This window comes from Mizuhopecten yessoensis, unplaced genomic scaffold (assembly GCF_002113885.1).
Source record: "Mizuhopecten yessoensis strain PY_sf001 unplaced genomic scaffold, ASM211388v2 scaffold716305, whole genome shotgun sequence".
Lineage (NCBI taxonomy): Eukaryota > Metazoa > Mollusca > Bivalvia > Pectinida > Pectinidae > Mizuhopecten > Mizuhopecten yessoensis.
This window is the reverse complement of record NW_018480050.1, coordinates 586079-600294: the sequence shown is the minus strand read 5'-3', so window position 1 is coordinate 600294 and position 14216 is coordinate 586079. Positions and strand designations below refer to the sequence as shown.

The following is a 14216-nucleotide window of genomic DNA, read 5'->3' as shown; positions in this document are numbered from 1 at the left end:
ACGGATAATTAATGAAGTATAAGGCTGTTTTTCTTCGAGTTTCAAGCAAAACATATGTCCCAACAGCACGATATTCACATGTTTAATAATGTTTTTCTACAATATGTCCTGCAAACGGGAGATATAAATTCTACGAATTTGCTTGTTTACATATTTTGACGTCAACCTACGGCATAACGAAAATGTTGAACTAACTCTCAAACTTAATGACACTGACCTACAATATGTCAATAATAATCACTACCAAACTGACTCATATAAGAAATTACTCAAGGTCTTCAATCTGCAAAAAATCTTTTTGTTTTACTGGAAGCTATCTGCTCCATATTTACTAATCAATCGCCGTTATGTTTTTTGCTATTTTATGTCTACATTAGACAATTTTATTTTGCCATTATAAAGTATCAAAATGTATGTACTGCTTTCTTAAGTTGTCTTCATTAAAACTAATATGTAAGTGGATATACAAAAATCAACCTGTTACGTGGGTGGCAATGCACTGTATTGGTATATACACTTATTAAAAGATTGGGCAACTCGGTAAGTTACACGGCAAGGTGTACAGTATTCGTGTATTCATTTTGACTTTGCGGACCAACGAAGCAGAAACATCACTATATCAGGGTTTACTTGTTGCTTCCACATGCACTTATTTGTTTAGAAGAAGGCGGGACAAGTGCCATGTAACGTGAACATACCCAGAACAAATATGGTAAGTGATAAAACATATGTTTATTTTTGTTTTTGTTCTATATAACATTTTCTTTATTTGTTTTTAATTCAAAACCGATTTGCTGGTGGACTATCAGTCCCCGGCATTGCCTAGTAACTATGATAAACCATCTGCTGTGGCCAACAGCCGTAAATAACGTTATCAAAGGCTGTGTATGAACTTTTCCATGTTGGCTGTATTCTACAAATGATTTGAAACACTTTACAAACTGTTTTCCATTGTTGACCTATATAGTACCATTGACGAGTCTCAAATGAACGAAACGGCCGTATGGTGCAGCAACATGTTTGATTTATCTTTTGTTTTCTGGGAACTTTATTTTAAATTATAATTATATACAAAATTTTATAGAGCGCCCTATCTAGCTAGAATAAACCACTCAAAAGTGCGCTTTCTAGTACATAGATGTACAATTTATACAATCAATACAATTTTGAGGAATTCGCAGGAGCTGCCGTATCAGGCGCTAACTACTAGTCATATGCCACCAAGCTAATATCTCCCTATGTATATCTGCGTGTGTGCTTGAGGTGTATTGAAAATAGGTGATTCTTCACTGTGTATTTTCGTTACTGTTTCATGTGCAAAAATACTTGCAATGAGCTCGGCCTTGATTGTTATTCAAACAAATGACCTATTTTAAATAGCGGTAATACTTTATTTCCCATGTAAACTGTTCCGAAAGTATTGTTGTTTTTATTACTTTTCGTCCCATGCACAACACATATCCTACCCTTCTTAATGTAATTATTATGGAACAAATATTATGCTTCAATGTTTTTAACGTAATAAAGACGTGACATAGGAGTTAACATTTTTAAATGTAATTGCTAAACAATTAAAATGAAGTCATTATAGCTGTATTAAAGACGGATGGGTTATATTACAAATGTAACGTAAATGTCAACTACCGGGATTTGCAAATATTTTATTTCTTGACATAAAGTAAGAGGCAAAATGCCACTTACCCAGGTGATAAATCGTGCTAAAATTATTGAGTTCGCAACACGATTTCTCACCCCTTCACGATTTCTCACCCGGTGATAAATCGTGTTAGGGGTAGGTATATTACCCGTTGCCATGAGTACGAACACTGATTTTATTTTGGGGGATTGTTGTATATTAAGGCTTGTTTATTAAGAAACTACTGCACAAACTACAAACTACAACTTGTTCGAACTTCAAATTTTATGCCAAACCGCAGCGTTCGTCGTCCGTCCGTCCGTACGTCTGTCCATCCGTCAACTTTTTCCTATAAAACGCTACTTGTCCTGAACGACCTAGTAGATTTGAACTGAATATGGCCTGGAGCATCCTTAGGCCAAGGGAACTCATTTTTGTATAAACGGTGGGTGTGACACCTCTGGGGGCAGAGAAGCGGGGCCCCATAGGGGTAAAACCTTTAAAATCCTTCTGCTACCGTAGTGATTAAGGGATTTTATCCTTATTTGGTCTGGAGCATCCTTGGGTCAAGGGGACTCAATATTGTATAAATGGTGGGTTTAGACCTAGCGGAGGCAGAGGGGCGGGGTCTAATAGGGGAAATAGAGGTAAAACCTTTGAAATCCTTCTTCTACCATAGGGATTAAGGGATTTCATCCCAATTTGTTCTGGTGCATCCTTTGGCCAAGGACACTCAATTTGTTTTTAAAATTATTAGTTTGGACCCCCTGGGGGCAGAGGGGCGGGGCCTAATAGGGGTAATAGAGGTCAAACCTTTGAAATCCTTCTTCTACCACAGGGATTAAGGGATTTGGTCCCAATTTGGTCTGGAGCATCCTTAGGCCAAGTATATTTAATCTTGTTAAAATGGTGGGTTTAGACCCCCTTTGTGCAGAGGGGCGGGCCCATTAGGGAAAATAAATATTAAACCTTTAAAACCCTGCTTCTACCGTAGGGATAAGGAAATTGAGGTTTAAATCTTTAAAATCCTTCTCCATATGTACCATTTTAGAGATTTTATACGAATTTGACCTGGAGTATCCTTGGGCAAAGGGGTCTTAATTTTGTATAAATGATGGGTGTGCCCCCTTTGGGGAATTTGAGGTTTAATTATTTAAAATACTTCTTCTTCTATACCATTGGAGGAATTGTTTGTAATAAGAAGATATTCGATGCTAAGTTTCCGAATGGATCTTAATCATGGCCTATCATTTGCCGAGTCACTTCAGGCAATAACAATTTCTGTTCTGATTTATTGACCCCAATAAAGGTTGTTTAATTGAATATATTAAGGTGTTCTTGAAGATGGCCAAATAACCGAATACTCGGGCGAAAGACCACGAACCGGTTACCAAAAGCCTTAAACGGAAAGTCTGACAGTTACTAACCCCCTTTGGGAGCCCCATGTTCCCCTGGCTTAGACCTACAGTGTTCAGGGATTGCATAATAGTAATAATTTTATACTCTAATTTAAATACTGACAACGAGATGTCCCCAACACCATAAACAAATCTAAACAGATTTTACAAGGAAGCCAGAATACAAAGTTATGACATATCAACTGAGATAGAACGCGCCTTTACATGCGAGACGTAAACATAATCTGAGTACACACTTGAATGAGCTAGCATGTTTTAAAACGTCTGTCAAGCACATTTTGTTCTAAAGAAAAACATTACCGCACATGATTTCGATTCAGATAACTGTAATTGAAGCCGTCTTACTGCATTCCGACATTCGTTGTCCATGGGACATACATACTGAGGTTACATGCAATTATTTCCTGTGTTACCTTGAAATCTACGAGTAAAATATCATGCTAATTAATATTGCATGTATGTTTATGGTGTAAATACGTTTTAGATAGAACATTTTCCTTACATAATAGGTCTTTTTTGCTGTTTATTATTTGACGACCAAATAGACCAATTAACCGATTACTCGATCGGTAGATTGTTCGAGTAATCGGTGTCAAAAATAAGACAACCTTAGTATTATGGCATTGCGATCATTTTCTGATGCATCACTTGCGACTACTGGGTTAGTTTTGGCACCTTATGGTGTAACGGTTCCTGTCACGAGTAGATATTGTTATACTTTATAATAAAAAAAGGAAATGTATGTACCCTTCCAGCGCAATGAGTTCATACTGTGTACACATTCGTGTCCTTTGTTCGTTTGGCCAAAGAAAGATGTTAGATATGACTTGCATACTATTTTATATACGGTATATCTCCCGCAAATTGTCTTTTGAAAACCTTTCTATGTTAAGGATATTTAGCGGAATGAAAAGTATATGAATAATAGATAAATAGAAAAATACAGGTACTGCCATAACATAAAAAGAAGTAGTGGTGTTAATTCTCTAATAATAATAATAAATAATGTACATCATTTATATAGCTCCCTATGTAATTTGTAAAATTACTCTTAAGCGCTTTACAACATATGGATATTAGTATATAATTGTGAAATAAAAACAAAGGCTTATAATCACTTTTATACATTAAGCAAGCAGATAATCATCACAATGAGCACATAAATGAATAAATAAAGGGTGGTATTTACAGGACGATTTTGCAAAGAGCCTAAAATGTAGACATGAAGAGGTGAGTTTTGATGTCTTTCTTTAATTTAACCAGGGTATTTGACTTTCTAATAGCAGATGGTAAGCTATTCCACAACGTGGCCGAAACCCTCCAAAACTACCGATTTCTATATATCGCAGTACGAGATTTTTGGACACACAACAATGATTCTGACTCCGACCGCAGTGATCGTGACGGCTGATACAGGGTAACAAGCTCATGTAGGTCCGGGGGAGCTGTTCCATTCAGTGCCTTGTATGTGTATACCAGAATTTTGTACTGCGACCTGTATCGTACAGGTAACCAGTGCAATGAATATAGCACAGGTGTGATTTGCTCTCTCTTTCGAGTACGGGTAACCAGCCGTGCTGCAGTGTTTTGGACCCTCTGCAGACGACTAGTTAGTTTGTCAGATATACCACAGAGCAGGGCGTTACTATAATCCAACCGAAAGGTAACAAGTAAATGCACCAACATATTGCATGCATCTGCAGTTATAAACTGCCGGATACAGGCGATGTTCCTGATCTGGTAGTAGCAGGATTTGGCAATAGCGTTCACTTGTTTCTCCATGTTCAGTGAACTATCAAAATATACCCCTAGGTTTTTAACAGCTGGGACAGTCTCAATAGTTCTGGCACCGACCTTGAGCTGAATAGCCATTGTTTGTTGACACTTTGGGGAAAAGACAATTAGTTCCGTCTCGTCCTGATTAAGATTTAGCATGTTGACGTTCATCCAGGTACAGATATCTGTCAGACAAGCTTTCAGATTTTCTGATATTGTATCACAACTGTCCTGTGGTTTGATGACCATTACATTTATTGTGTGTCATCAGCATAGCAACGATAGCAATGGCTATGGCGACAACAAATCTCTCCGATTGGTTTGGAGTACAGGCAATATTTTTGTGGTCCTAACACAGACCCTTGAGGAACCCCGCAATCTAGTACATTGTCATGTGAGGTGGTAGATCCGATGGCAACACACTGTCGTTGTTCACTCAGATAAGACTGTATCCAGCATAGTACTTCAGACGTTTATAAAGTATGCCATGGTCGATGACGTCAAATGCAGCTGACAAATCCTGCATGGCAAACACCGCTCTGCACTTGTTATCCAATGCAGAAGCTATGTCATTATGTACACGTAGGAGGGCCGTAAGTAGTGCCCAATGCGGTAAGCCGATTGCAGGTTGTCATGGAGATTGTTTGCATGGAGATGAACATCTAAACACCGGGAATCACAGAAACTGCTTGGTATAGCTTATATCGCAAGTTTACGGTTAATTCAAACTGGTTTAAAAAAACAATCAACCTACTAAAATAAAACATGCTCTTTACACTAATATATTTATGTTTATAATTGCTCAGGTGCGGTACCGTACGCATCATTACTGTGACTTGGTTTTCCATCATTACATACAAACTCGGTAACTCCAAATATGGAATGAGTACCTGTAAGATGTTGCTACGCTTGCTATTATCCTTTTTGTAATTAAGATATCTTCATGTTTGGCTAATTCTAAAAGACTTGTTATGAACTTATTCATACGGGTAAATGACGTGGAAAGTTTTCCTATAATTTTATATTTTTTATGAAAGGTTTCTCTATAACACGACATCAATAGAGTAATTCGCTTCTTTGTTTTATACAAACAAGTCAAGAAAAGATAAAAAAATATTCAGAAAAGTCTTATATCGTGGCATGGCACTATATAGATAAAGGGTAAAGCTCGATCAAGCTCAAGATGTGGATTAATTTAAGTTCGTTAATCCCAAGTTGCCAGCCTTCTTATAGGAAAATTAAGAAAAAAACTATGAGTTAGTCTGATTTTGATTTCTTCGTTATATATGTATACACGTCGGGTATATGTTGGTGTGAATTAGATATGATATCTACCTGAGAATAAATAGGCAATGACCACCCACTGACCTTTCACTTGTGGTCATATGGGATTATAATAGACTGTACCTATTATTTAATACCTTGTGTGAAGGCAATTAATCCTGTCAATTAACCCATTGTCTGTCCAGTAGATACATAACATAGGTAGTTCAGTAATCGCTTACAGGTAAGATACTGTGTCTGTCCCTTTGTCAAAAATGACAGCCTCAGGAACAATTCTATTTCAAAACAGTATAGTAGTGTTTCACACTACCTTATCCTTTAAATGGTTTACAAATTGGGTGTTACATAGATAGTCAATGCTAATTGATAACACACCCCTGCATCAATTAATGAATCCACTGAACCATGACAGAGTCTTTTGTACATGTACGTGCAGTGGTCCATGATAGCCACAGGGCACAGGTGTTACATTAAAGAACTAGAAGGACAATTAGGACATTTTTAAGGTTAAATCAATAAAAAAATGTTAGCACTTTTTTGAAAACACACTCAAATCTGTTCTTGAAGAAAAAATATCCAAGATCTCAGAGCAGTTATCATTTATGGTTAATTCATCATTTTTTAAAACAGAATTTCATATATATATATATATAGTAGATAATAAATAAATAAGTCCTTGCGAAGGAAAATATAGAATAAAAACAAATTTTTCAGATCGTCCGCTAGGCCTTTCTGCCTTCTAGGGCTTCTTCAGGCGGATTGATGTTTATTTATCACCGTTGGTTACATGACGTCATCAATATTTGTATAGTCAACAATTTTAGTGACGTCATAAATAAACAAGCATAGTGACGTCACAAGCAATACCAAGACAAAGAAAACATCTACATACAATACATTGCAAAAATCATTGTGCATTCAGGCTGGGTTTGAGGACTTTTATAAACATATTTTCTTTAATTTCTCTTGCAACTACATCGTCGCTATTCAGTTTGTAAATAGGTAACACATGAAAAGCATCTTTAGAACATCGATGCATATGTTTGCTAACTTTTAAAAATCTTAGTTCATTGTCCTTCATTTGTTGTCTATGTACATTCATTCGTATTCTCAATTCACATCCGGTCTGTCCGATATAAAATTCACCACATTGTTTACGGTATTCTTTATGCATAGATCATCTACTCCTGGGATAGTCGATCTGATAATACCATAAGGTGTTTATTTTGATTGGAAAATAATAGATTTTTTTTTATTTTTTAGACATTTTTAAAGTTTATTCTTATATTTCATTTTCATAGTAAACATAAATTTAATATAATGTCATACAAGAAACACGGACTAGAAAACTCCACACTTCCTAGAATCAATATTTTTTTCTATCTATTTTTTCTTCAGAAGTCTAAGTTTACTTAATAACTTTAAAAAATATAAAAAGAGACCATTGAAGAAATAATAAAATCCCCTTAAAATACATATCATTCATGATTGGTGCATAGGGATGTCTTTAGGGTCAGGACCCTCCAACCCTCCGTTTGCAGAGATAGAATGAAACATAATTTCTACAACTTGGGTGTATACGGTGGTTTAATGTCTCCCCCCTACCTTCTACTTGTCCAGGAGGTAAATGTAATTTGACATCAGACCCTATACCTTGCGTAATACACACACCCTCAGGGCATTTCAACCCCTGCAGTTTCTCCTGTGCTAGCTACAGATTTCAGACAGGTTAAATGTACCCTTAGAAAAGTCATTTTGGATACCTACATATTTAATTGTTTCTATAAATAAATAAATAAGTAAAGGCGGTCTCAGTGGGAAGGGGTTTTATTTCTGCTCAGGGAACATTGAGGAAACAAAAATCCGTTGAGCTGTTTTACACATTGCAACACTTCATATGACGTTAATGAAACAACCAGCTAGCTAACCAAACAACCAACTAGCTAACCAAACAACCAGCTAGCTAACCAAACAACCAGCTAGCTAACCAAACAACCAAACTTATTTTCCTGGTTTCTGGTTAAATAAACAGTTACAGTATCAAATTTACATTACTCAAGAAATTTAATAGTTTTTCATCGATAAACCAAGAATATACTTGTTAATGTGAGGTGTGGGGTTACTAAAGATCGCAAGTCCGAATGTATAAATTCTTGGAAAGTATCGCCAAAACATAGACAATACAACAACGCAGTTGTTGTGTCTTTTGAATATGTTGTGATATGCTATTCTTTGACTACGGATATTGGACTTAAATATTATAGACTTGTTTTCTACTCAACAGGTTGCGCCTGTAATATACTGAAGTATGATCAATATCTTGTTTGATATTCAATATTTCATAAATGTTCACACTATAATGCGTGAATAGGTACTGAAGAACTGACAAATAATTTGTCATCTATTTCTCTGCTTGAAATGATTGATAAAGAATAACTCTGTTTCATGATGACATAACCCAAGGCAATTTCAGCAAACAGTCCAACTTATCGGGTAAGACCAGCTGGAGCATTTAAGTACATACCCATTCTTTATTTCGGTAATAATATGTAAATGTTTTTATATACAGTAATAAATGTACATCACGAAAAAATTTGAATAAAGACTGTTAAAAGTAAAGATAGCGAGACGATACAAAACTCGATAAGAGCAACCTGGCGTACTGTTTATACTATTTAAGTTTCTTATCATGCATGCATCATACAGACATACACCATCATAATTACATACAACTTAGCCACATTTCGTACCTTTCCTTCACGCTAGTACCAACCAAAAGTACCAGTTGCATAAACCGTCTTGTGATATGACAACACGGTATACTCCCCCCCCCGTGTTATTTCCACATACTCGAGGTAGTCACTAGGACTACAAAGTAAGGAAGCACGTTATTATAGAATTTATCATTTTTTAATGTAGAAAGCCAGATAAATAAAATATTATAAATAATAACGACACAAATATTATCAGCAAATATTTGAAATATCACACACAGACACATTTCAAACAGCTGAGAAAATGAGCTGACTATTTTGTATTCTTCAGGTTTGGGGTCAGTTCGCTCTAACTGTGCTGTTTCTGGCTATGCGGTCAAGCTTTGGCTACGAGTGCGATAAATCAGCGACCGTTTGTAGGACCTCCTTGGTGATAGAAGACAGAATAACAATGATGCACGAGGACCACAAAAAGGTGTACCCCCACAAGGGCAAACTATATCGTTTCGACGTCGACAACCCTGACAACGCCACTGAAATCCCACTAGAAGGCGTGATAACTGGCGACGGGTATGAACCAGGGCGACTCGTCGTGGTTGCCAACAACAGTATGCCGGGCCCACCGATCATCGTATATGTTGGTCAACGACTCATAATTGATGTCACCAATAAGCTTCCTTCTGACACAGTTACTATACACTGGCACGGCCTCCCACAGCATGGAACTCCTTGGATGGACGGCGTTCCTTTCATTACCCAGTGTCCAATTCTCTCGGGTCAGACGTTCACCTATGACTTCATTGTCGAACCAAAGGGTACTTATTGGTACCACGCGCATACGGGATCTATGCGATCAAATGGATTGAATGGAGCATTTGTGATAAGAGAACCTTATTCAACCATACCTGAACACATCATGGTCGTTCAAGGATTCAACCATAATCGAAGCTCAGACTTGGACTTCAAAAAAATGCTGATCGGTCACTTTGAGAATCGTCAACCTATGCCAACAACCGAATCTGTGGATGGTGGATTCTTCAGTCGTTTTTTCCTAACCTCAGCACTGATCAATGGGAAAGGGCGTTATTATCCTAACTTGACGACAGAGGATCACAACTTTGCACCTTTGACCATGTATGATGTGCAGTTTGGAAATACATACAGATTCCGTGTGGTCAATGTAGGAGCACAGTATCCCATGCGGATATCTATAGACAATCACAACCTGACTTTAACAGCTTCTGATGGCTTCGACTTCAAACCAGTTGTTGCCGAATCTTTTATCATCAATCCTGGAGAAAGATACGACTTCTTCATTGTAGCCGAGCAACCGAGAGCCAACTACTGGGTACGGACTGAGACCATTGAATACCCCAACCCACACAAGGCAAAGGCGATATTACGTTATAGTGGGGCAGGCGACGAGGAACCGACTACTTCTAGGAAAATCTGTACGCCAACAGACCGGTGCCTAGTTGTGAATTGTCCGTTCACATACTTTCCAGCAGGCACCTTCACTGATTGCATGCGTTTTGATCAGTTACGATCATTGCTCGACAACGATCCAGCACCGGTACCTACTGGGAACGAAGCGCTAGTTGAACACTTCCTTAACTTTGCATTTCCTGGAATAGATTACTTCCCTTCGTCAGTCAATGGAAGACAATTCAGATTTCCTAAGGTATCTGCCCTGACACAACCATTTGAGATAGATACTTCGTGTGATGACCAAGACTGCGGCTCGGAAAAACTGTGTCAGTGCTCCCATTCACTCCCCCTGCACCATAATGACGTAGTGCAACTCGTCATCCTTAATATGGGGGTCGGAACCGGATGGTCACATCCGATCCATCTACATGGTTACTCGTTTTATGTTCTGAAGATGGGTTATGCAACATACAACGAGACGACAGCAAAATTCATAGCTCCGAATCCTGATATCGATTGTCGTGGGGACTTCTGCAACGATGCCACATGGAGCGATCCGAGCTGGCTAGGCGACAACGTACCTGGATTGGAACTCACTAATCCAACGCGAAAGGATACAATTATAATACCTAGCGGCGGATATGCAGTCATCAGAATCAAGGCCGACAACCCAGGTGTATGGTTGATGCATTGCCACATCGAACTGCATGCAAACGACGGAATGATGATGTACATAAACAACTCTTATGGAATGCATCCCCCTCCTCCTGACGGATTTCCCATCTGCCACAGTTTTCCATCAGAATATCGTGCTCGCAAACATGCAAGCAATGGTGGGAACATGACAACTTCGGCGCCGGTTACCAGAATCGTCACACAGATCGAGGAGGTGGAAGTGTTCGAAGACGGTAGGTGTTTGAATTGTCATGTTGTTTATTTATCACTCGTAGATTATTTTACTTTGTTGTTGTGTTTTGATATGAAATATTTATTATACCTCTAATTGTTTAAGACTTTCGAGATATGATATTTTTTTTAGCAAAAATGATATATCCCTAAAACTTAATCATAATGTTGTTTTAGTCTCTAAAACAAATTCCAGGAACATCATTTGTAACTCCACCCCTTTGTTTACTTACAGATGGGTATGGAATGAAGGCGTTTTGGATCGGTATAGCTGTTATGGGTGTGGTATGTCTTCTACTCATTGCTTACATTCTACACCTTCGCAAGATGGTAAAAGTCCTGGAGGAATGGAAGAAATCAGCCGTTGAAACGAAAGGCGTAGATAATCCATCGTTCTCCAAATTTTGACTGTATAATGGAACCTCTTTAAAGTTGACACTTCAGTTGTATAGCTTTTGTGAATTGGTATCGGTTACAGTGTAACTTTGCTTTACTTGATGATTTGGTTCGTTTTTTATAGAACCTCTTTTAACCATACTCTTCAGTTCTGTGTGGAATAGAAACTTGAGTATACTCGTTAGTTTTGTGTGCAGAAGAGGAAGAGCATCAATATATGGGACTTTTTGGATTTTATATGAAGGTTATCGCTGTGTTAGTAACCTTTCCGGTATTTCAGAATCTTGTTTTGGATTCGCTTTCGTTTTATGTTACAGTGAAACTGTACAAGAATCGTACTTAACTGTATTTTAAATTCGATGCAAACATTTAAAACTATCTCTCTATATATAAAACTGCTATTATTTTATTATTGCTGGGAATCTCTGCTCCGAGCATTTCTATTTTGGGGGTTGGGGTGGGGTGTGTGTGTGTGTGTGTGGGTGTGTGTGTGTGGGTGTAGGGGGGGGGGGGGTTGTGGTACTGTGCTTTGACTGCCTAAGTAGTTAATATAATAACCTATACATTTTGGTACTTTAAGCTTTTGTCTCACTTTTGTTTCTTGATCTTGAATTATATTAATGTCTGGATGTTGTGTTAAAGATGCGTTGATTCCCTACGGTTTAAGTTATTATCGCGATGACAAGTTGTCAGTGTACGGGATATGTTGAAATAATTGTGTGAATACTTTTTTAAAGTAAGACGGGTTTTATATAAGTACCAAGACTTTTATGATAAAATAGATAAGGTGAAATAAATAAAATGTAAAAAACAAATGTATTTTGAGAGTAAAAAGAAATTGACCGGGGTTCGAGCCCTAGAACCTGGATTGTAATATTGTCGTTCTAACCGACAAAAAAACGTTGTTATAGAAGTGTTCTGGCCTAAATGTGCTGCAATTATATTATAAAGCAACTGTTTATTTTTAAGCAAATGAACAAAACAAACCACTCGCTTCCTTCTCTATATTCATTTCAGTATCTACTCACTTCCTAACCCACATTTATATCGGTATCTGCTACATTCCTCATCCAAATTCATATCACAATCTACTCATTTCCTAGACATTATTTGTATTTGTATCTACAATTGTACTCACATCCTTGCCCACATTTATATCAGTATCTACTCACTTCCTAATCCACATTTATATAAGTATCTACTCACTTCCAAATCCACGTTTATATCAGTATCTACTCACTTCCTCATCCACATTTATATCAGTATCTACTCACTTCCTCATCCACATTTATATTAGTATCTACTCACTTCCTAACCAACATTTATATCAGTATCTACTCACTTCCTCATCCACATTTATATCAGTATCTACTCACTTCCTCATCCACATTTATATAAGTATCTACTCACTTCCAAACCACATTTATATCAGTATCTACTCACTTCCTAACCAACATTTATATCAGTATCTACTCACTTCCTAACCAACATTTATATCAGTATCTACTGGCTTCCTTATCCAGATTTATATCATTATAGACTCAATTCCTAAACCTTAAATTTATATCAGCACACTCCCTAAAAGTCGTTTATCATACAAGAGGTTTTGAAAGAAAGTTTATCATCGAAATTTTGATCGACAGAATATGTTTTATATATGCTTAAAAAACTGTCTTATTGCCGATTGTATCTTTTTACACTAATAAGCTGACACAAAGCTTATGCATGATATTTCAAATAAAGACATTTTTAGTTACAGAAGCAATTTCTGAGTTATTATTTACTGCATCTGTTTTGCTTCAATTTTCCAACAATCCACTTTGAATACATTATTGGTACTTCATAATCGGTATAAAAGCTGTCGTCACTTTGTTTGAATAAATGTGGTATTTTAAAGGTCCTTAACTTAAACTAAGCAAAAGCGGAACAAAAGTGCATCAGCGTCAAAATTTCGAATGCGAAAAAGCAACAACATTATCTGATATATTAAAACGCAGTTGCCTATAGTTACTTAAGGCCAGATATTATAAGCTGTGTTAAGTACTTACCACATTCCTTGTAATTCCTGTTTCTTATTTGGTAAAAGTTGTGATTATAAATCGACTGTACACGTTGTGACAAGGTAAAATTCGAAAACCATTGATAGATACGTAGATACGTGCGTACATTATGAAGAAACATGTGCTACTCCTCAGTGTACAGGGCCCATGAAATATAATTTTATAAAATCACATTGAGATTACTTCATGAAATCCTATTTATACTATCTATCTGTTTTATGTATAATTCCGTCAGAAACGCATATAAAATAATAGCATGGTCAGCAATAACTTAGATTAGATACGTGTGTGGGTGTATAGATCAGTATCAGATACACAATGGTGTCAATAGATAGATTAGATGAACAATGTTGTAAATAGATAGATTAGATAAACAATGGTGTCAATAGATAGATTACAGATTCACAATGGTGTAAATAGATAGATTAGATAAACAATGTTGTAAATAGATAGATTAGATACACAATGGCGTAAATAGATAGTTAGCAGATAAAAATGGTGTCAATAGATAGATTAGATACACAATGGTGTCAATAGATAGATTACAGATACACAATGGTGTCAATAGATAGATTAGATAAACAATGGTGTCAATAGA

The 14216-nt window shown here is 36.9% G+C and overlaps 1 protein-coding gene across 1 annotated transcript; it reads left to right on the top strand.

Annotated features, from left to right (window-relative positions):
* Positions 1–565: 565 nt before the first annotated feature.
* On the top strand, positions 566–12360 carry LOC110442859 (laccase-3-like). Its single transcript, XM_021486698.1, has 3 exons — positions 566–712; positions 9160–11164; positions 11398–12360. Exons 1-3 carry the CDS (start codon positions 710–712, stop codon positions 11568–11570), a joined length of 2181 nt encoding a protein of 726 aa, XP_021342373.1. The 5' UTR covers positions 566–709; the 3' UTR covers positions 11571–12360.
* The last annotated feature ends 1856 nt before the right edge of the window (positions 12361–14216 follow it).

Coding starts and splice junctions, on each gene's coding strand:
- LOC110442859 (XM_021486698.1), top strand. Junction 11,165..11,397: donor GGTGGAAGTGTTCGAAGACG/GTAGGTGTTTGA, acceptor GTTTACTTACAG/ATGGGTATGGAATGAAGGCG.